We start from the raw sequence: 21712 nt of genomic DNA on the forward strand, positions 1-21712 counted from the left end.
CAAATCAACTTTATAATGTGATACAATCTAATACAAAAGCTCTGCAATAACTCTTAACGTGAAGATGATAGTTTCTTTCTTTTTTACCGCTACAGTGATGGTAATTGAAGTGGTGGAAACATTGTTTGTGGCATCATTGCATTGGGTGTCATTTGTAAGGTGTAAGGTGTAGGGTCTGTCCATCAAAAAGGTCTCTGTGAGAGACAGTCATTTACAGCCACTTGTCCCTGAATGCCATGATGGCACTTACTGATGATGTTGATGCTGCATGAACATGGGACCGTAACTGACATGCCACACATACGATGGTTGGATAAATAACAATGAACCATTCAAAGGTCTGACTTAGATCCTAAAGAGCTGATGAGTTACATAACTGCCCTCAACTTTCATGACACGACTTAATGAATGGTTAGCTAGAAAGGGGCAGCTACACTGAGATAAAATGCATCTAATCTCTGGGTTTAACGGAGATGTGGTGATTAGCCTCGATAAGTGCATTTCTATGAGCAATTGGGTGTAATTAAAAACCCAGTCAGCACACATCTCTATTCTTCTGGTGATCTGATGTGACTCATGTCACTTAATGTGGCCATCTTAAAGAGCCCCCAGAGACGTGACCATGAATGGTTGAGTTTGTTAAAGTTAATCTTCATTTAGACATACGCATATCTATTATACTGGGAAAAGAGATGCATCATGCACCACTTACCAACTAAACAGAAGAAACAAAAACACTCAACTGAAGATTTCTAAAGTATATACAACAGAACCTTCACAACACTACCACAGTCAAATGTAAACTGTACTGCACAAGCTTGTAGTATTATTCAAGAAGATGGATTTCAGTAAGAAACATATACCAGCTCACTATCCTTCAAGCTGAGTTTGAGTTGTGCATTAAGTCCAAAAGGTAATTTGGATCTCACCAACAAATCCATAAGTCATTTCAACTAATCAAGCACTAATGCATCATGTTTGTGCAATTGTTCCAGTCAATTACAACTTATCAGAACCAAGCAGGGAGTGGGAATGCTCCCCATTAGGCTGCTTGGCGTTTACGAGCTTCTGATGTTTACTGAAATTGACTAATCGACTGCACTATGGTAAAAAACAATAAGACTAAAAGCCCCAGAGGCCTTGTATAATTTTGTGTTTGTGGTACAGCCCAAATGCTAAGATGCTGGGCTCATCTTTATAGTGTCGGAGAGAAACAGAGAGAGATGGGAAAAAACAGCTCCTTTATCATTGAAAGCACAGCAACAGATACACTTTAATTGGAATTGCAGGCCAGCCAATTCTTTGTAAAAATTCAAACCAGCCACTGAAGCCTCTGAATGTAATCTGTCAAGGACAGATTCCTAGAAAGAAAACACAATCTCAAAACAATGAATGTGTCATGTGAGGTCCAGCCATCTGATTAACCAGTCAATCAGCTGGAACTTCAGCATGTAGACATTTACTGATGGCTGTTGAATAACCACCTATTCGTGACAGTATTTTACCTGCCACCCTTACCCTAAACACACACACACACACACACATACATACATAAGTGTGTACGTATGCATGTATTTGGTATTATAACTCCCTCTGTCTAGCATTCTAAAGCATCCCTCCCTCTCTTTGTTTCTGAATCATTCACTCTCTTCTCCCTTTCCATCACCTTTCTAACATCCTCAGGCAGCACAGCTTGTAGTCATTGGGCATGCACATGGGCAATGAGCAGCAACATTCAATCATTCCAGTGCAACTCCCCAGGCTCATTTGTTTCAGTCCAAAATGTAGGCTGTTTACAATTATATATATGGTTATTTGCATTGCACAGCAATGAAAGTCCGGCGAAGAGAATCACCACCCAACATTGTCTGCTGTGTACACTCAGCAACAACTATGAACAACAGAAATGAAAGCGAGACCTACTGAGACAGAATGAATCTTCAGAGACACTAACACTGATGTCAGCTCATCTGCACCCTAAAACAATAAATGGAAGCAGAGGCATCATGGATGATTTTACATTCATTTCACGCTTGGTGCCACAATGATCCAAGAGGCATCTGTGCCCCCAAAATGGCAGCTTAAGCTCAGCGCTTATTCGCTCAGAGCTTTGCATGCTTTGCATGGATTTTATTTGTGAGCGCTTCGGGGTGTCAGAGTGTGCAACTCAAGACTTTTTTCGCCTGGTAGACAAGAAGTAGCTTGGGGAGAAACAATGTCCAGTTCTAATAACTACCAATAACATTGCCATTTCGGTTTCGGGCAAGATGCTTTGTTTTCTGTTGTTGTGTTGACCAGTAGTATGTTCTAATTCTGTCCCTAAGGCAGCTGAAGAAATATTGCCTCCATGAAACAACATCCCTGTCATAACCTGTAGCCTGCATCAGATGCTGTTCAGAAGGGTTGTGGTACATGCTATGTCAAATTAAATTTGCAATATACAATAACTGATCTAAAATAATACCTGAAAATAAATGATCTAATTTGAATACAGCAATCTAATTACCATAAAGACATATACCAGTATTTAACAACTTGGTTGGAAGAAGACCCTGTTTAGTATTTTCTAAATCAATTTGCCAAACAAGGCAGGATCCACTACAGAACAGAATTTGATTCTCACATTTTCTTTTCCAATTTTCACATTTGGAATAAAAGATGTGAAATGAAGCATGAAATCAAGTGGAAACGTTTGAAGGGAGAAATTAGGCAACATGGAAAAGAAAATAAGAGGGCTAAGAACAAAGAACAGTAGAAAAAGGAAACATCTTCCTTTAGCCTTTTCTAGAGGGTGTTTGTGCAATGTCTGGATTGAAAGAGCAGCTGGTACAGTGACATAAACTGGCCAACAGCATGTCCATGTTACTTAACTTTCACTGTAATGTAGCACTCTTGGAGAAAAACTTTCAAGCTGCTGGACGCAAAACAAACACTTGAGAGATTTTATGGCAATCAGCTAGTAGTAGTTAACCAGTAAACAGAAAAGATAAATTAATATCTTTGTTCTCAACAGTGCTTTGTGTTTCTTAAATAAAAAAAAATGCTAACCTATTTCCCTGTGCACTGCAATACAATTGATAGCATGTCACAAGCTATGTGCCAGTTGTCCTTTTGTGCTGAGTAAAAACAAGGACTAGTGTTTATTACGACTTTAAATATCCCATCAAACACTGGCAATGGAGAGAGGAGCTGTCGGTTTACTGTGATGTGAGATACAAGGCAGGGGAGAGGCAAGACACAGCAGTGTTCCATCTACATGAATGCAGTCTGGTAGCTGTTGCCTTGGGCATGCTATTGAGTGTCGAGGAGGACGCATTATGCAGTGACTGCATAGTTATTCTTTTCTTCCAAAAACAGTTCAACAGTTGAATAAGGAATCTTGTCAGCTGGCTGTGGAAAAACAAACTATGCCAAAAGAAAGAAGAAAAAAAAAGGCCAAGAAAGGTCTGTGCCGGTCTGGAAAGTAGCACACCAATTTAGTCTTTGACATTTAAGAAAATCAAGAGAATAAGTGGACACTGATATTTAAGCAAGCAATCAATGACCTTCTGACTGTCCCAGAAAAAACAGCTGATTTAACTAGTGAAAAACAGTCATGAATGAATGACTTAATTATGAATGAAAGGAAGACACTCTATATGAACTAGATCCCTGCGGTGATGCACTACGAATGAACCAAGGGCTGAGGCCCAGGTAATGGGCCCTGGGTTTTTGGCTCCTACTGGGGCTGTGAGAAATGGGAAAGCAAGCAAAGAAATCACGACAGAGCTATCCTTGCAGGCAAATGGAAACCACATCCTTTTTCCTTTTTTCTTGTGCATTAACAGCAGCAAGGCCTCCCACGTTCCTACCCCTTGACTGACCCAGCAGCAGCAGCACCACCAGCTGTCCCAGTCATATACATCTCAAAAACTAGGTTTATCCAGAGCCACTGCTTTTAACACCTGATTCGAAAATATCCTTAGCTTTCAAAAGGGTTTTGCATAACTTTCTCCATGGTTCCATAAAGAGTGCTTCCTCCCTGCCACCACTCTCCATCATATCTGAATGTCACGGGCAATTCTCATCTCTTGGCAAGCGAGAAAGAGGGATGGAAGAGGTGGCCCAGATAAAAGCCCTGTAGAACTGCAGATACCAAAACAGCCCTAGAAAGGCTTCCCCCTGCAGGTAATGATCTGGGATAACTTCAACCTTCATGTGTGCTGACCTTCCACAGAAGAGGAAGGGAAAGTCAACAAACCCAGAAATTACCTGGCTGCAATGGGTGCAGTTTCATGAAGAAGTTATTGCCTCAGTATTGACAAAGACATAGGGGTCTACTCCACAAGATGCAAAGTGCTTTCATTATACGAGCCTGTGTCATATCTCCAGACATGACTGACTCTGTGATCAATTAGCTTAATAGCTGCCTTGCTGAGGTGCTCCAGGTGAGAACTTGCTGCCGATGTCACAAATTAATCACCTAAGTTAGGCTAATTAATTAAGCCTCTGGTGGAGGCTGATAACGACTTTCCCAAGAGCATCTAAATTGGTGGTCCGCATCTGTGACATTTGGCTTTGTAGATAACGACTACAGCTAAAAGTAGCATATATGGGTCTGCTGCTGGCACTTACCCTTAAAAAAGAAGCACAGAGGTCTCTATGTATTACATAGCTACTCAGTTAGCTGATTATCATCAGTATATACTCTTCCTTTAATTTGCTTTTGTTTCACCCTGTTAGAGATGTGCGAATTAACAGTTTTGATTAGTTAGACAATATATAGGTTTAATGAGCAATAAATGTACGAAAAATTAGTCTAATGCATAGTACAATACAGAATACACTGATAATATACACTCAGATGTGATGGTATAAGGACCACCTGTAAATGATTATATTATAAAATGTGTGCGTATAGTACGCATCTCCAGCCTTTAAACAAAACATTTTGAAATACTACTGAATAAAGTCTGATGTTGCATTCTTCAATCAAAGCTCCGTTAGTTAATCCAGGGTGGAATTATTTTGGGTGGGGGAAAGTAAACAATTAATCTTAATACGACTCATCTTTAACAAAACTGTTTTCTCCTGGATTAATAGAGCAAGATAAACTGCAGTGAGGGTGAGATTCAGTCATGCCCTGAGTCTTACTGTATTTATGGCACCCAACAGAGGCCTTCATCTCTCAAGATGGAACCATCTCCCTGGTTAGAAGGAATGGTTTACCCCACAGTAGGGAATCCATTAGGGATGCTCTCATGAGGGACAAGCACCACCTTGTGTTGGACAATTGTATTACATACACACATGAAAATCAATCTTTACTTTGGCTAAAACAAACAGATTGTTAAATAATTACCTGCTTTAGCCATAGCATATGTCACTACACATACCACACCTCCACACTCCACATGTGCATCTTTTAATGACTGTTGAAGGTGTCACTTTTAGCCCATCTCATTCCCCTTCTTTTGTCCAGGTGGAAGCCAGGGGGCATTTTTCCAGATTACATGCAAAACCTGCTTACCTCTGATTCGTTCAAGTAACAGCCTCATTAGTCTGCCCCCTGCCCATACCTGGCCCTCCTCTCACCCTTAGGCACCTGCCGTTTGCCACAGGTGGGCATGTAATTGCTCTGTGGCGTGGTCATGTTCTGAGCGGTTAGGAGAGAGCAGCCTCGCTAATGAGGCTGCTCAGTGTGTCGCATCTCCACTGCTGAGAAATGTATGTGTATGTGGAGCAGGCAGGTGTGTTGCAGCACATACATCTGGTATGCTGTTGTAATACAACACAGCTGCTTGCTGCTGCGTCAGAGGCAGAAAAAATAAGGCAAGAAGAAGAGATCCAAACTTTGAATGTGTGGGAGTCAAACAGAGAGGCAAAAGTGTGATTTAGTCGTGTTTTTGTTAGACCTGGGGATGTAACTGCACTGATTTTTCAAAAATATGCAAACAGTCAGTAATTGCAGATCACGTGCAGTGGTAGCTCTCATTTCTCACTACTTCACAAATAAACTGGTGAAATATTTATCTAAGAAAGCTATTATTTAACAACATGTGGCCTGGCAGCAGACTACTGTCAGTCAGTCACTATTCCTGTGAGGTGGGTGTGTGGAATATGGAGAGCATGTGTATGCACAATCACTCTAGTTCTCATCAGTCATCTAGTTAATAATGTGGAGCAACTACATAAGTGTGTGGTCTGACAGACAGTTTGAATACTCACTAGTGGTGCACTGTTTGTAAGTGGCCTCCCCTTGAGTGCTGCTGCGGGCCTGCTCCTCTCCTGCAGTTTGCTGCTTTCTGGTTGCAACAGCACTCACAGTTGCTGTCAGTTGAGCTGGCATCTGGAGGTCTGCAGTGACCAAGGTGGATCAGTTACTGACAACAGGTATTGCTTTGTGCGTGCAAGTGCAAACTGTTTGTGTATAAATGGGAAAACACTTTTGCAATATACTGCTGGCAGAACGGAGTGTTTGTGAATGTGTGTATAATGTGTGTAACCCCAAGAATTAAGACACAGATAATTGATAAGAATGTGATCTGACAGAACAAGATAATCAAAGGGGGAGTCAATTACAGCCACATGTCAACCAGCATAAATATTATGACAATATCATCTGTATTAGTTATGTGTTTTGCTTGAATGTGATGGGAATGAAAACCAGAGGTAGAGTGTAGAGACATGCAAGTCCCTGAAAATGAGACATTTCAACTCTGACATCCAGTGATATTTAAGTTTTTAGCTAAATTCATCACAGCTCCTTTCATCTTGTCACGAGAGAGAAACAACCCCCCCCCTGGCCCAGATGCAATGTGGATTTTGAAGACAGCTGCAACTGGACATCATTTTGTGCTGGGCTAATTGATAGCTTTATAGCAGGGCCTTGACTGGAAGATGAAATATTTACACTGCTGCATTCTTCCTCTCAGGCAGTTGACTTCTGCTCTTGCAATATTCATTTGGCATCCTGTGCTTTTAGTTGCTAAAAGAGGAAATCAAAGCAACAGAGTGACTTCTGAAAATTGCTTCCTCTTTGATAAGTTTCCCGCATGACATGGAAGAGTCAGCCCTCCGTGGCTTAAGTCAGAAGTCAATAGGCCCTCAGGGGTTGGGCTGTGCACACTGTAGATAATGTTTTGAAAAAGAAATCGGGGCTTCTTGTGCAGTTTCCTCAATGCTCTTGTGAGCTTTTAAATATTTTTTAAAATTTAACCAAAGAACCAATTGTGACAGACCAGAAGTAATAAATAATATGCAACAGTGTCTCATCTCGTTGAAAGGTTAAATGGATATTCTTTTATGGAAAGCACTAGGCACTCAGATATGTCTCTGATGTAGTACAATGGCTCGGTTTTCTCATGCCTGGAAATTCAAAAATTATGAAGTGCGTCTGCACAGTTAATCGATATGAGAGGACATAGCCTTTAGATTTCTTTCTGATTGTGTATTGCTGGTCTCTGCTTGATGCACGGTCTGCTCTGGCAGGCAGGTGAGTGTTATACTTTGTGAACAAAAAGTGTAGGTATGCTTGCACATACACAAACATGCTGTGTCTGGGCAAGTGCACAGCTGGACCTAACTTAATGTATGGAAGTGTGGTTATTAGCCTATTCCCATGTGGGCAACAGGAATATGCATATGATTACATGCCTTTGTGCTCAATATTTGATCACTTCCACAAATCAGTAGTTAAAAGCTTAAGAGTATCATTTAATTACATCACATATGTGTTTCTATGTGCACAAACCTAATTTAGATTTACACTAAATCCACTCAGCACTGCTTAGGGCTGTTTGGTGAGTGTACAGATGCATAGCGCCGGGCAGACAGCTTGCACAGAAGGTAATGTCTGGAACAGTGAAGCCTCAGGCATCATTCCTTTCTGCGCCTATACACTATTTTTTTTCCCCTCAAAGCATGCTTCTATTTTCTGAAATAATCAAAGACTTTGTACACAAAACAGAAAGGGTTAGGGGAGGCCAACAGCTACATAGAGAACATGAGGTAGTATTCTTTCAAAATGTTTATAAATCTGAATAAACTAATAATTCTCAGTTCAGTGTTATTAGCCTGATCTACTAATAATATAACGAAAACAACCATTTCTAGACAAACAGAGGGACAGTGAAGTCAAAATAATTACAGTTGTTGATCTCACAAAGATGTACTTTTGATAAGAAGCCAAATATTAATTGAGAATATGTTTGAGCGTGAACATGCACCGTGTAGACATGGGAGTGTTTCATTTCAGTGACTGAAAAACATTCTTTCCATTATTTTTTTAATTATTATACTTGAACTATTACACTTTAAGTGATAATCTTACCTCTCTTCCTTCGTGCCTCCTTGATCTCTTCACACATACGGTCAAACTCGGGGTCCAGTTCAGCAGCAAATATAGCATGGGCTGTGTCCTTTAAACTACAAGCTCGATGCCTGATCACCTTGTCTGAAAAAGGAGACAAAGAAAGATAACACTACTGTTGAAAGACACAAAACTGTGGTTGCATGTTGGTTCAAGGGCATGTCTTTGCAACAAAGGATATCAACCAGTACTTTTGCAAGTGTTTCTACTAGCTTTATAACTTTTTTTTTCCTCTTAGATATCAGTTTCTTTTTCTCCCACCATCACGAGTTGTGCAGGAATGTAGACTGCAATTTAATGTTGCATGTTCTCCACACTCTATCATGCATATGAAGCAAAGAGTCGATAGCAAGTCCAGCACTTTTCCTTGTATGCGTGAGAAAAGGGATTGGAGCTTTTTCACACAGTTTGAATAAAAGGATAGAGCTGGCTTTGGTGAGAAATGTTAGCGGCAGAACTCAGACATGCTTGGTATCAACACTTCACCCATTTAAGACAAAGGTAGTGGACTACATGTACCCATGTTTGTTTATGCAATATAAAATATATTTTTTTAAATGCATATTCATTCACCTCTTATGTATTATAACTTGTATGGCTCTATTCCCTTAGGTGTACCACAGCATCATTAAATCCTCCTTTTCCCTGTTCATGCACCCATGGAGGGAAAATAAAGACTGAGCTGAAGAGGCAGGCTAAAAGCACAGCCACTGTAAACAGGCAGTCTCTCATTATGGCAGGCAGAGGAAGAACAGTTCAGGCAGAGAGTGGTAGAGGGTCACAATCTGCCAGCTTCCTTTGTCTAATTGGAGGATGGCTGGCCTAATTGCGATGGAGGCAATTTGTGTGAGTGTGTGGATTCATGCACTTTTCTACTGACAGAGTATGAGTGAGTGTAAATGTGTGTTATAAGGGCAAAAATGGCTGTCAGTGGAAAAGGTGTCATAGGCCATTTGGAATGACGAGAGCTCATCAGCCCCCTTGTGGGCCCTGCCTAACCTCCCAATCTAGAACAGACAAGAACACACTGACATACAATGCAATTGCTTACGCGTTCCTTCATTGTCAGAGGGTTGTTATTGCCATTTCCCTCAAGCAACAAAGAAGCATTTGTGACACTGAGCCACTCTGTGGAGCATAGAGATATCAGCCTTTTTAGCATAACAAAGTAATTATTTATGAAGGTGAGGACGTAAAAGACAAGGAAGCCAACATGACTGTACATGGAGGATGGTAACATAGTATAAAGGGCAGGGAAAACCAGACCACTGAGGGATAATGAGGTTTTTTTCCCAGCACTTTGTGAGCTAGTATAGAACTTCCCCAGCAGCATAATTGTGCAAGGTTTGGGCCATATTCCCTGGGCCAAACACTGGGTGAACAGGCAAGCGGCTTCGTTAGTCTTCTTTATTAAACTGCCTAATTGCATTTTTCCCCTTTAGTGTATCATTTGTAGTCCCTGCATTCCAACAAATGACCCAGACCCTTGCCTGCATAGACAGAGATATGATTTATTCGTTTGGGCTGGCAGAGAATTGCTTCCCATTATTTTCAGGCAGCTACAACATTGCAAAGGAACCGGAGCAGCTAAACACACAACCCAAGAATTAAAATGGTCATATCAACTGAATGGTTTGAAGGCCTACTGTATGCAGCTTTCAGTTAAGGTTACAGTATGGCTGCTGATAATTAGATTCAGGTAGAACGAACATTTTACTTCAACGCAAGAAGCTCTACTCAACTTTCCTTTGTTTTTTCCATCTTACTTTACACACAAACATGTATCTCTCCTCACATGGGCTTTTACCCATCACGCAAGCAAGCAGCCTATTTAAACAATGATGGTAAATCTAATTTATCTATAAGCTATTGCAAGCTACTGTTCTGTTCTGTACTGTTTTTCAGCTCTCATTATGAAGCCCATATCTGGCTTTGGACAAGGAGGTAAGACAAGAAGAGAGAATGAGGTAAGAACCAGTTCAAACTGCAAGACAAGACACAATAAAATTTTCATGCATACTGCAGCTTTCTCAGCTATGGAGCAAGAATTACAGTGCAGAAATGCTATTTAAAGTGGGGACTGTATCCACTTTATTTCATTTGAAGCTGAAGAAAAACATCTCTTGAATTTCTCAACTTGATTTTCCCTCGGGATAAATAAAGTACCTATCTATCTATCTATCCATCCATCCATCCATCTATATATGTATCTATCATCTTGGGGTTCCGTAATGTCACTGCCTGGAGGCCCTCTTCACAAGTCATGTTGTGTTAAATATGATTACTTCTTACTAAGACAATGACAGCCAAATGGATGGAACACAACGATAACTACAGAAACACATGATCATACTTATTTGGATGGTTCACCACTGATTCATTATCAAGGAATTGTCATCACAAAACTCAAGAGTTTCATTGGGGATATCAAAGATATTGGGGATATAGGGATAAAGGGACATCTTTAGATATAGTTACATCACAACTTTTGCTCCCAGCTTGTCGAGTACCCTGATAATGAATAAAGCCTGTAGAAACCACACGTTTCATTAGTTAAACTTGGTAAACTAAACGAAACATTTAAATGAACAAATCAATTGAGAATAGATTTTGATGAAATAATATATAAAACATCTATAGTAAATTTAAATAAATAAAAAACTTTGCAAACAGACTATCCGCCTTAATAAAACAAAACAAGTTAGCTTGCCTTGTGACTTAAAATAATGGTGTGGTCGCTGGGATAGTACCTTTTCAGTTGTGTTTCTCATCCTGGTCGGGACCAGATGGTGGCATATTGTGCGGATCATTTTAATATCCAAACCATAACTGAAGCCATAACGCAAGCTCACTTTCAGCACTTTAGCATAAAATATAAAACAAACCAGCTGTCTAAATCAAACCAGGTGTGGATTAAGAGGGTCAGGCAGTTAATGCAAGCAGAGCGACCGAAGATGACAAATTTCTGTGAGTTAATGTTTTGCTTTTTTAGCGGCTGTTTGATAAACTGATCAGCTTCCCTTTCATTGCACTTATGGGTAATAAGCATTGTTGCTGTTGACCCCAGTGAAATATATCTTTAAGTCTGTTTCATTATCTTCACTGTATGTGTGAACATAACACTCCCTGCCTATGAAGGGCAGAGACACAGAGGGTATGGACAGAAAGCATGCTGAATTTTCAAGCACATAAAGCATGTGTATTTATTTATTTAATTTATTTATGTGTGCAGTACCCTAATGTGCGTGCATGTATGTGCTCAAGGGCACTTTTTTTTTTTTTTTTTTTTTTTAAATTCCTCACCTCCAGGATCCTTGTCAGGATTGTACTCTAAAGCGTTGCTGCAGATGAGGTCAATGTCCACCAGGAAGTCTTTTGCAGTCAGGTACTGGTGGGTGTCAATCTTGGTCATGACAGTGGAGAGGTCCATCGGCTGCCGGATAACCTCCAGATAATCCGACACCTGACACAAAATTAAAAAAAGGTCTTTTTTACAAGGACCTAAAACCAGCTTTGTCAAACTATTAGTGAGATACTGGGTCCCAACATGAGTTAATTCCTCCATACCTCCTCAATGTCAACTGGCTTGCTGAAGATGTTAAAACGTTTGTCAGTGGCCAGGCGCTTGGTCACGTCCCTGAGAAAGAGCCTGAGCTCCCGTAGAGTGTTCTCCTCCTGTTCAGCCAGGCGGCGCTGTTCCTCTGCTGACAGGACTCTGGGGCCTGGGGCCTCTGCCACCGGAAGTATCTCTTTGCACCTCTCTGTTGATAATAAATTGGAAGCGAAGAGAGATGAGTTTTCGAACTTACGCCGATAGACAATGCCAAAATATTTAAACACCAAGAGAGATCCAGAGATAAAATAAATCATCTCAGTGCCTTTAGCCATAGCAACACAACAGCAGCTGCAAGCAAAATCACTATACCAGCACTACAAATATAAAATATAAACACACTGCTAGCACAACCAGACAGTCTCATCTCAGACCTGATCCTTTACCATACCATTTCCTTTGAACACCATTCAAGACAAAAACCAAAAAATATTTAGCCTGGAAAAAGAATTCTTGCAGCCAAAGAAAAGAACGCAGCTAAGCTCCTTCCCAAACACAGGTTTTAAAATACACAAGGGCGCAGCCTCTGGCCAATGACAGAGTGATGAATCAAGCCAAGCAGATATCCTCTCCTCTTCTCTCAAGGCACCAGTCCTTACCCAAGGTATCTGCCTAGTTCATTAGGAAGGTTCCACAGAAACGTGGGCCTCTTCACTCACTAGCAGAAATCCAAAAACTCTGATTCTAATTATGGATAATAGTGACCAGGCCCTCTCACAGTAATTCCTCTCCCTGATTTTCAGTCTACCTCTCTGCTGGAGGCCAGACTGCTGTCTCGGTAAGGCAGGGACCCCTGAAGAGCACCAGGCGAGTAAAGTGAGGGACCCCTACCTTGCATCAATAAGGAAACTGAATGAACGATGGGCACCATTTCCATTTAAAAGCTCGGGCAAATAGTTCTCTCAGATTGAACTGAAACAGAGGGCTAAAAGAGCACTGAGGAACCTGGCAATGGCAGTTGGAGGGCTTGATGGGGGTGCAATTGTTGACTGAATTTGAAGTTGGTGAGGAATAGAGATGTCCAGGAAAAAACAGACTTCACACTGGGCCAATCTTACACTTGTTTGTGCTGTGCTTTCAATATCTCACATCTCAAGTTTTTACATTCAGTCTTAAGTGAAATTAAACAGCTTCTGATCATGCCAATCATTTGATGCCACTGTGCAAGTGTGAATCAGGAACACACACAGGAGGTTCTCTCAAATGTACGAATCAAAAAACATCTGCTCTCCTACTTTTCACCAGATCCAAAAAGCACCATGGGAAAGGTTGAGAAGAGAGGCAGGAAGCAAAGAAGCACTTGTAGACAACACTGGATTCTATGACTGACAACAGAGATGAGTCATAGCCGTCTCATCTTCAATGCATATCCCTAAATGATTACATTAGGTACCTGTATTCCTGAGGCGTGGCGGAGGTCTGGCCGCTTGGACTAGCAGCAAATCAGAGAAGAAGCTCCTCCTGTCCTCTTCTCCTGGAGGGCACAGCATCACTACCTCCCCATAGGTCCTCTGGAACATATTTCTCACCTGTATTGAAGACAATCAGGAGGTTCATTAGAATTCAGTGACCCCCACCATATATTGCTATGCCTTACAATTAAACTGCTTATGGAATAAAAACAGATAGTAGGAGCAAATAACAAAAAGTACAAAGACACTGGCACCGAGCTAGATATATACTATAAACTGTAAAAGCAGATACTTAAAAAATTAACTCACTAAGTTGAAACTATGGTGGCTGTAAAGGAGGTTTAACAGGTTCTGCCCTTCAAGTTTGTTTATAACTGGGTACACTAAATCTACTTCTTGAGTAGCTCCCTGTAAAATTAATCATATTTTGGGAATACCACATTTTTTATACACCCACTGTACCAAACTGATTACTCCAATTTGTGTTTGTCACAAAGTGCGCAGCTGAAGTGCCTGTTTTCATCAGTCACTACATTAAGCTAAAGCCTGACTGAGCACAGCAGAAGCAAACCATACCACAGAGAAGTTCCAGATAATGAACAGATGAATTTTTTGTGTCCACATTAGTCAATACAGTGGTTAAAAGGAAATGGGTCTTCAGTCATTTCTGTTCAGCCATATCTATTAGCAACCACATGACACTTGAAAATCATCCAAACTTTGTCCATGAGACATCATCTTAAAGATAAAAAACAAAAATAACAAATAGCAAAACAAAATAAGGCTGTCCAGAAAAAAGTAGTATCAGGCTGAACTTGGCTGCAACACAACATAATCTGTAAAGGAGCTTTATGTGTTAATCACATACATGCAAGCTGTGTTCATTTCTCGCAATCATTGTGACAAATAGCAACTGTTGAGTTGAGACATCCTGGACTGGACTGCACTGTCTCACTTGTATCTTAAACAACACATCCCATCAACACAGTCCCTTACCTTCACTGTGTTAACACAGGGGTGTTTTTGGTCTAAATCCTTGCTAAAGTCACAAAGTCACACCCACACTTACAACATCAAGACAAGACAGTTAGTCAATGTTTCTGCTAGATTTATGACATTATAGTCTAATCATGCCCTGAATCATAAATTGTGATTACTAAAGACCTCGATCCTTGACATTTACATTGTTCATTGTAACCAGTTTTGACCGGTTCAATCCCTGATTCACACTAAATGGCAACTGCACCACATTTGTCGAGTGTGTTTCATGTACCAATAATGTTTGTAAAGTACTGTATTGGCAAAGAAATACATGAGCCTTTTCCCAGCTACCTTAATTTCTGGTGTGCTTCTATATTGGGGGCTGGGGGGGGGTTCAAAATTCCCTGTTCGCTTCAATAACGGAGCTCAAGGCTGCTCCTCACAGGAAGCCCTGTTGCTGACTAAGCACCTACTTTCCACTTTATATCTTCTCCCATCTGTCTTTCACATCGATCCTCTCCCTTACCAATGACATGTTTGCTCCTCCTTTCTGTCTGCAATGCCTACTGTTCTCTTTCTTATCCTCTCTAGTTGTTGCAAAAGAAAGAACAGAGTAAAAACAACAAAGACAGCAGGGGAGCCAGAGACAGTCAAAGTGTACGTGGCACACAGTAGGTAATGATTCAAAGTATTTTTCATCATAATAAAGGAGGCAGGGCCGTTAACACAGGTAGGGATAGAAGAAATATATTGAGAGATTAATGGCTAAAGACAGAGGGGGTAAAGAACAGAGAGTACAAAAACAACTGGGGATGTCTGGCTGGGTTGGAGAACGATAAACCAAAACTGGACACCTCCTCTACCAGCATGGTCAATTCTTAACAGCAAAAACCAAAACTAAAAACATTTCTGTCAGAATGCCTGATTCTGTGTTACATTTCTGTCTCTATGTTCTGAAAAAATCTAAAATCTAGAATTGCACCCTCACAGTTGTGTGACTGTGCAAACCAGTCAAGGTTACATCCATATATACTGTATACACAGATGTCAAATGTTAATCATTTTTTCTTAATAATGTCTACCAGAAGTGAAAGATTTGGGTACTCTGGTGAAAATACAGCTGTTGGGTAGTACAGTATCTGCTTTATATCTGCAGTGAAATCAGATTACTGACGCATCAATAATTAAGTCCTTATGGTAAAACACTGGTGCAAGTATTCACATTTAATATACATTTCATGCCATTATAATGCACTTGTGATGCCTCAATGAAGCAGTGCAAAATGTAAAGACTAATAGGACATCACCTCTCTCTGACTAACTGCAGTTACCTCACCCTCACAATCACAATTTCTAGCAATTTCCATCGGTCCTCCACTAAGAAGGAAGTCAATCTAAGAAGAGTGAACGGCTGTTAAGGGAGAGAGGGAGGCTATATAGTTGGATCCAAGCCTGTAGTGTCAGTTTTGGCTGGGGAGAGATGCTGTCTGTTCCCTGTTGAGGTTTGGAGCTGAGACAGCAGCTGTCACTGTGTTCTCTGTGCCAGAGAGTGAAACAACACTCTCAGAAATAGCCAAATCACTTAAAGCGCCATAGACTGCAGCATGTCTGTGTCTCAAAATTAAAACGAAAACTCCTCAAACCTTGGTGACAGAAGCTATTGGGACACTTCGTAACAAGAGATGAGCGATGCGATTCAATAAAACAACTCAAGCAAAATAGGTCCAATTATTAGACAAGCCAAGACAAAGCCAATTACCATGTAAACAGCCTGAGCAAAATTCTACTTATTTGGCAAATATTCTCATATATTCAAATATTCTCTCTCAAATAATCATACACTCGCTATGTGGCATTTGAATGTCCATCTTTAAAATGAAATGAATTTGCAAACATCTTTGTTCTTTTATTCTAGTATTGTTTTTTAATTCTTTCCATATTCTATGCTTTTATATTTCTTCGTACTCTATATTTTAGTACTTGATACTTTAACTACTTTACTGCATGATGCTCTGTGATTTTTTTGCCTTTACACTGATGCTAATGAATACTGAATTTCCCTCAGGATCAATAAAGTATGTATGTATGTATCTCTCTATCATCTCCTGGGAATATCACATGTTAAATGTTATGTTTTTGTATTGTTAGTAATTTTAATTAGTAATTGTATTGTAATTATTTAAGACTTAAGAGTTGTGCCCAAATACCCAGAATCACTATTATTAATATTGGAAAAAAAGGAAATTGTGACATCTTTTTTACCACACACATGCAGTTTGTTAGTCAAGTTCAGATACAAAGTTAATCATCATTTTCAGCATTTGGGGTAATTTAAAAGTCTATCATCTTTTAGCAATAAAAAAAAACACCCCGCTTTTGGTTTCACGTATGTGACTGACATCGGCAGGGACAAGTGGGGAGAAAAGAGGTGGAGGTGGAAAAACAACATGTTTCCTTATTAAACTTTGCAAATGGAGTTTAACATTTCTAGCAGTGTTAAAATATATATTTCATCTGCTTGGTGGAGGATAGACTTAAAAGATGAACGAACTTTTCCTGTAGACTTTCCATTAAAAATGCAAAAAAAAATCACCACTGGGCGGTAGTCTAGCACAAAAAAATATTTATCGTTTTGTCATCTATTTATACAAAACATTTATCATGGCCAGTGTGGGAACAAGACAAAGGCATAGTGTGAGATGCAGGCATGATTAGTTTTTAAATGCAGCTTTAAAGATGAGCAAAAACAGAATATCTTAACAACATAACAGCAAGAAACTTAAGAACTGATAAACAAGTGCAATGATGTAACCCCACTATAAACCAGCAGAGTGTGATGGTCAAATGGGGAAGAACACAGAAGAGAAAAGCAGCATAGCCTGAGGACAGAATTGATGCCCTCATGTTGGCTTCATGTTGACTTGAGCACACCATTAGTCCCATCACATTGTTCCCAATTTTCCAGGCCACATGGCAAGGTGTTCAATGACCAAAGAGATAAGAAAAGTAATTGCCAATCCTACATGGTTTCAGCCAGTCACATAGTATGTAATGAACTGCAATAGATTGAATGGTCTGAGGGGTGTGATTTCTTCCATTTTTCATAATAGCACAGCATGTGAATCAACAAACACTGTGGAGTAACAAAGCCCTAAAGCAATGCAAAGAACTGCAGGGAACTATCAATCACACAGCATAAAGAAAACAAAGAAGAGCATGAAAGAAAATAGAAAGACAAATGAAAATAACCCAAAAAAAAAGAACCAAAATATTAAATAGAAAACAATGACAACTTGTACTATAGAGGTTAAAAAAGAGCTTAAGCCTCAAAAGATGCAACAGCCCAGGTGCCTTGTGTTCTAATGAATGGACTACAGAGAAAGAAGCATCCCGAGAGCATCTCTCGTCTCCTTGGAGCATGGCCAGGGTCGAGGCCGTGCCAAAACAGCAGCCACACACACAGACAGAAAAAAAAAACCTGCTCAGTTGGCAAAGGCATATTGATATGATGCGTGTGGGTGTGTGTGTGTCCTGGGGTGAAGACATGGGGATGCCAACCCCCAGACCTAATTAAAGCCCTTCTGTTGCCTGACTAGAGCGGACCATCTTCCTTTTTTGTCTCCATCTTTTTTCTCTTCCAATTTTCTGTTTTTCCCCTTACTCCAACGCAATACGTCCCTTAAAGCCTAACCCACAACGGGTGGTCGACATTTGCTTTGGCTTTCGCATAGAGAATAATAAATCCAAAAGAAAGGATGAAGGAGTAGGAGTGGGGTAACCCAGGGAGAAAAGTGGGCAGTGGGATAAATGACAAGAAAAGGAAGATGAAGCCAAAGTAAATAAAAAGTCTATAGGAGCAGATGACCTTCACTGTGCCACTCTGTGTGTCTGCACTAAAACTTCTGACTATAAAAGAAAGAAAGAAGGCCCCTTGAATCATGCTTTAGCCTCCTGTATCATATACAAAAGACATCAGGTTAACACTCTCTCACATAAAGAAAGCAATTGTATTAACAGCAATGTGCAACATTGAGAAAACATTGGACAGGCCTCCAGGTAAATCTGCCAACTCAGGTCTGTGTGCACTGTGTTCCTACCTCGTCTGGCAGCTGTGAATAGTGAGTTTCGGCAGTAGCAAGGATAAGGACAGGGCTGAAAGAGGGCACATCCTGCAGCAAGGTGAGGAAGGTGCTCTTCACAGTGTCACTCACTGTCTCCCACCATTCTGAGACATGCGGCATGAACACCACACTGGGCACGCTCCGGCGTGCCTCGCGAAAAACCTTTAACAACAAAGATCGAGCACACACCGTTCAAATTTGAATGAATGAAAAAGTTATTGTACAAATTACTAAGCCTAACTGCCTGTAAGTTACTTATTCTCCCTGAATTTCAACCACCTGTGCAACAGATTGCCTTGTATGTAAACAAGTGTTTCATGCATACATCAGTCTGTGTGAGCTACCTGAGCACAAGACTCCTCTGGCGTCTTAGCGCTGATGGAGTAGAGAGTGGGCAAATCCAGGCGATGCACTGGCAGCTTGTCCAGGTGGTGCAGCAAGGCAGGGGCCAAGTGGGAGCTCTGTCCTGAGCCTGGGGCCCCAGCCAGGAGAAGACGAGGCCGGTATGCAGTGGGCTGTTGGAGAGCAGAGCTAGAGACAGAAAGGAGCTCATAGTTAAGGTAGTATCTTAACACCTTATGATCACTGATCAGCAGCCACGGTGTCAATTAAACAGCACCGTCACAGCAGAACCCTCATTGTTTCCAGTGACAGAAAAAAAAGGAAGAATGAGGCACACACAAGTGTTTAGAGAGGGAGCTGCAGAAACTTGTTCCAGTTTGGGCAAACCTCTAACTTCCACCATATTATCTTGAGCTTACCTGGCATACATGTCATACAGACATACAAGGGGCATGCCTGCACCAACACAGTGCTATTAGTAAGGTCTGCTTTACAATTATTTAAACACAAACTGTTTAAACACAATTTGTTGACCACCCAATAAACCCTTTCTACACTCTACACATTCCCCTTGAGAGGTTTTTTCTTTCCTATTTCAGACATACTACTACAGTAGAAAAAAAAATTCAGCCTTCCAAGAATACTATAAGCTTGAAAACTGCTTAATGGGTTAAAGAGTGACTGGCTCCAGTAAAAGAAAAGTCACCAGTTCCTTCACATATCTCCATTTTAAAATGAAGTGTCACTGTAATTCCGATTTCAGAACAGTTTTATTACCTTCTCTTTTCATTTCCATCCTCTCCTTTGACCTAGTTTGTTTCTTTACACAACTAAGGAACACTATTTGTTACTCAGTCCTTTTTTCTACAGTTCAACGTTTTGATGACTTGTGTGAAAAATGAGGTTTTAAATCTATATTAGTTCCTAAATAGATGACCCCATGAAAACCAAAAACACTTTGGATACTACAGATGTAATCTTGAACAGTCAAAAAGTCATTCTGTGTCATTCAGAAACAGCTCCATGTATGAAAATGCATCTGCACGCTCTGTGTATAATTAGCATGTTGAATTCCTCAGCCTTCATATGCAACTTTCAAAAAATTTGCATGCTTGTGTTTTGTAATGTACCTTGACACCACTGTCTATGTATTTAAATAAATGTACTTTCTTACACACTGCAGCTTTATGGTCAGGTGCCCTTCCCTGTGGACTTACGAGGAGAAATGGAGGAAGGATCTGTGTGTTGCGGAACATGAAAGCTGACTCTTTGGGGATGCAGCAGGCTGGACTTCATAAATGGAAGCAGAGCCTTCCTCATTGTCATCGTCGCTGTACAAGTCCTCTTCAAGCAGTTGATTGTCACCGCCTAGAACAGAGAGAAATGCTGCTTATATATTCATGAATACTGAGCAGAGTGGTGGCAAATGCACTTAAAAGTTTGTTTCTGCAAAGTTTAATTCTCAAGCCCTATCATTGATATTAATGCAGTCATTTCACCAAAGAACTGAGTTTAAAAAAAAAAAAAGAGCTGGCTTATCATGGGAGATCTAATGGGCATTGAAAGCGATTTAGCCCCTTGTGAAACTAGTGTCATTATTGGGTACAAGAAGAGCATCTCCTGTAAACAATCTCCCACTGGTCAAGTGCTGCATTGTGGCTAATCTCCTGCAAACACTCTTTTGTTGACTGGAGTGGGAGTTGGGTTATTGACGTGCAAACAGGATGACTGGTTATCCAATCTCTGTGTTATCACCTCTGCATTCTCAGGGGAGTATTTCACCACAGCCCCTATGTTCACCATGTGAGGATGTTACAAAGCACTTGCGTAATAAGTTCGGGAAGAGAAAAACAAATAAACAAACACTACAAAGTGCCAACAGGGAAAGCACACTAACAAGTGTGAGGTGACAAGGGAGAAAAGAGCAAAAGTCAAGGTGGAAGAAGATGCAACCAGCAGCAGGAAAGTGAAAACAAACAACTCAGTTGAAACCATGGGTGTCTGGGTCCCAAATCCCTACCATGTGTGTTGTCCCTGTCAGTACACTGAGCGTGGGGGAAGACTCGGAGCAGAGTTTTCAGCACCAAGGAGAAAGAGCTGGCAAGAAGGGGCCTGAGGGCAGGGGACAGGGCTCGGCCCGGGGGAGCCAGGGCCCTTTGGGAGGCTGGGACGATTGTCCTCATGGCCTTGCTGAAGTCACCAGGCCCCAGCACAATTGAGGTGACATCCAGCTTCAGTTTGACACTGCTGCCGTATATCTGGGGGTAGCGGCGGCGCAACGCAACCAAGGCTGCCTCTGTGCAAAGTGCTTTGATGTCAGCACCGCAGTAGCCTGGGAACAAGCCAGATACACAGAGGTTATTGTTGTTTTTAAGCATCACAGAGAACATGCATGTCAGGTGAAATCCAGAAGAAATTTCTCAAAAACATTTGGTTGAGACTGTTTGTTGGCATACAGTATTATACACAGGTGTCACTCTTACCGACACATTTTTCTGCAAGCTCATCTACAAATGGCTCAGCCAATTTGGGATTCCAGTCCCGTGTGTGAATCTCCAAAATGTGCTTTCTGGCCTGAAAAGAGGATGTGGGTGGTCAAAGGGAAAAAAGATGCAGGGAAAAACACAAAAAGCAAAGTCAAATGGGGGAGCACAAGACATTTCAAAAAAATACAACAGGTTAAACAGCAAAACAAGTCAACAGGTTAAATTTTTATTGATGATCGCAAATTCTATAACTCCTATAATACATTTTTTTTTGATTATTTTTTTAATAATTTCCCTCCTCTCTGAACCCTTGTTGAACATGGTTTCAAATTATTACAACTATTACAACAATTACAACTGAAATTCATAAAAATGTCCACACCAGTGACAACATGTGCTCTCTAGTC

At 40.7% G+C, this 21712-nt stretch overlaps 1 protein-coding gene across 5 annotated transcripts in view; it reads right to left on the bottom strand.

Moving 5' to 3' along the window:
* The window catches only part of atad2b (ATPase family AAA domain containing 2B), a 66656-nt gene that overhangs the window by 34453 nt on the left and 10491 nt on the right, over positions 1-21712 (bottom strand). For all 5 annotated transcript variants that reach the window (XR_006841608.1, XR_006841606.1, XR_006841607.1 and 2 more), the window contains exons 15-24: positions 21303-21393; positions 20840-21151; positions 20037-20187; positions 18822-19008; positions 18454-18639; positions 13357-13492; positions 11918-12111; positions 11654-11813; positions 8312-8434; positions 6208-6336 (exon numbers count right to left, since the gene is read on the bottom strand). Coding sequence is in view for 2 of the 5 variants with exons in the window: in XM_046372854.1 (XP_046228810.1) it covers positions 6208-6336; positions 8312-8434; positions 11654-11813; positions 11918-12111; positions 13357-13492; positions 18454-18639; positions 18822-19008; positions 20037-20187; positions 20840-21151; positions 21303-21393 (1669 nt within the window). In the remaining 3 variants the exon portion in view is untranslated. The remainder of the gene's footprint in view (positions 1-6207; positions 6337-8311; positions 8435-11653; positions 11814-11917; positions 12112-13356; positions 13493-18453; positions 18640-18821; positions 19009-20036; positions 20188-20839; positions 21152-21302; positions 21394-21712) is intronic.

The sequence above is a fragment of the Scatophagus argus genome, chromosome 19 (assembly GCF_020382885.2).
Source record: "Scatophagus argus isolate fScaArg1 chromosome 19, fScaArg1.pri, whole genome shotgun sequence".
Classification (NCBI taxonomy): Eukaryota; Metazoa; Chordata; class Actinopteri; family Scatophagidae; genus Scatophagus; species Scatophagus argus.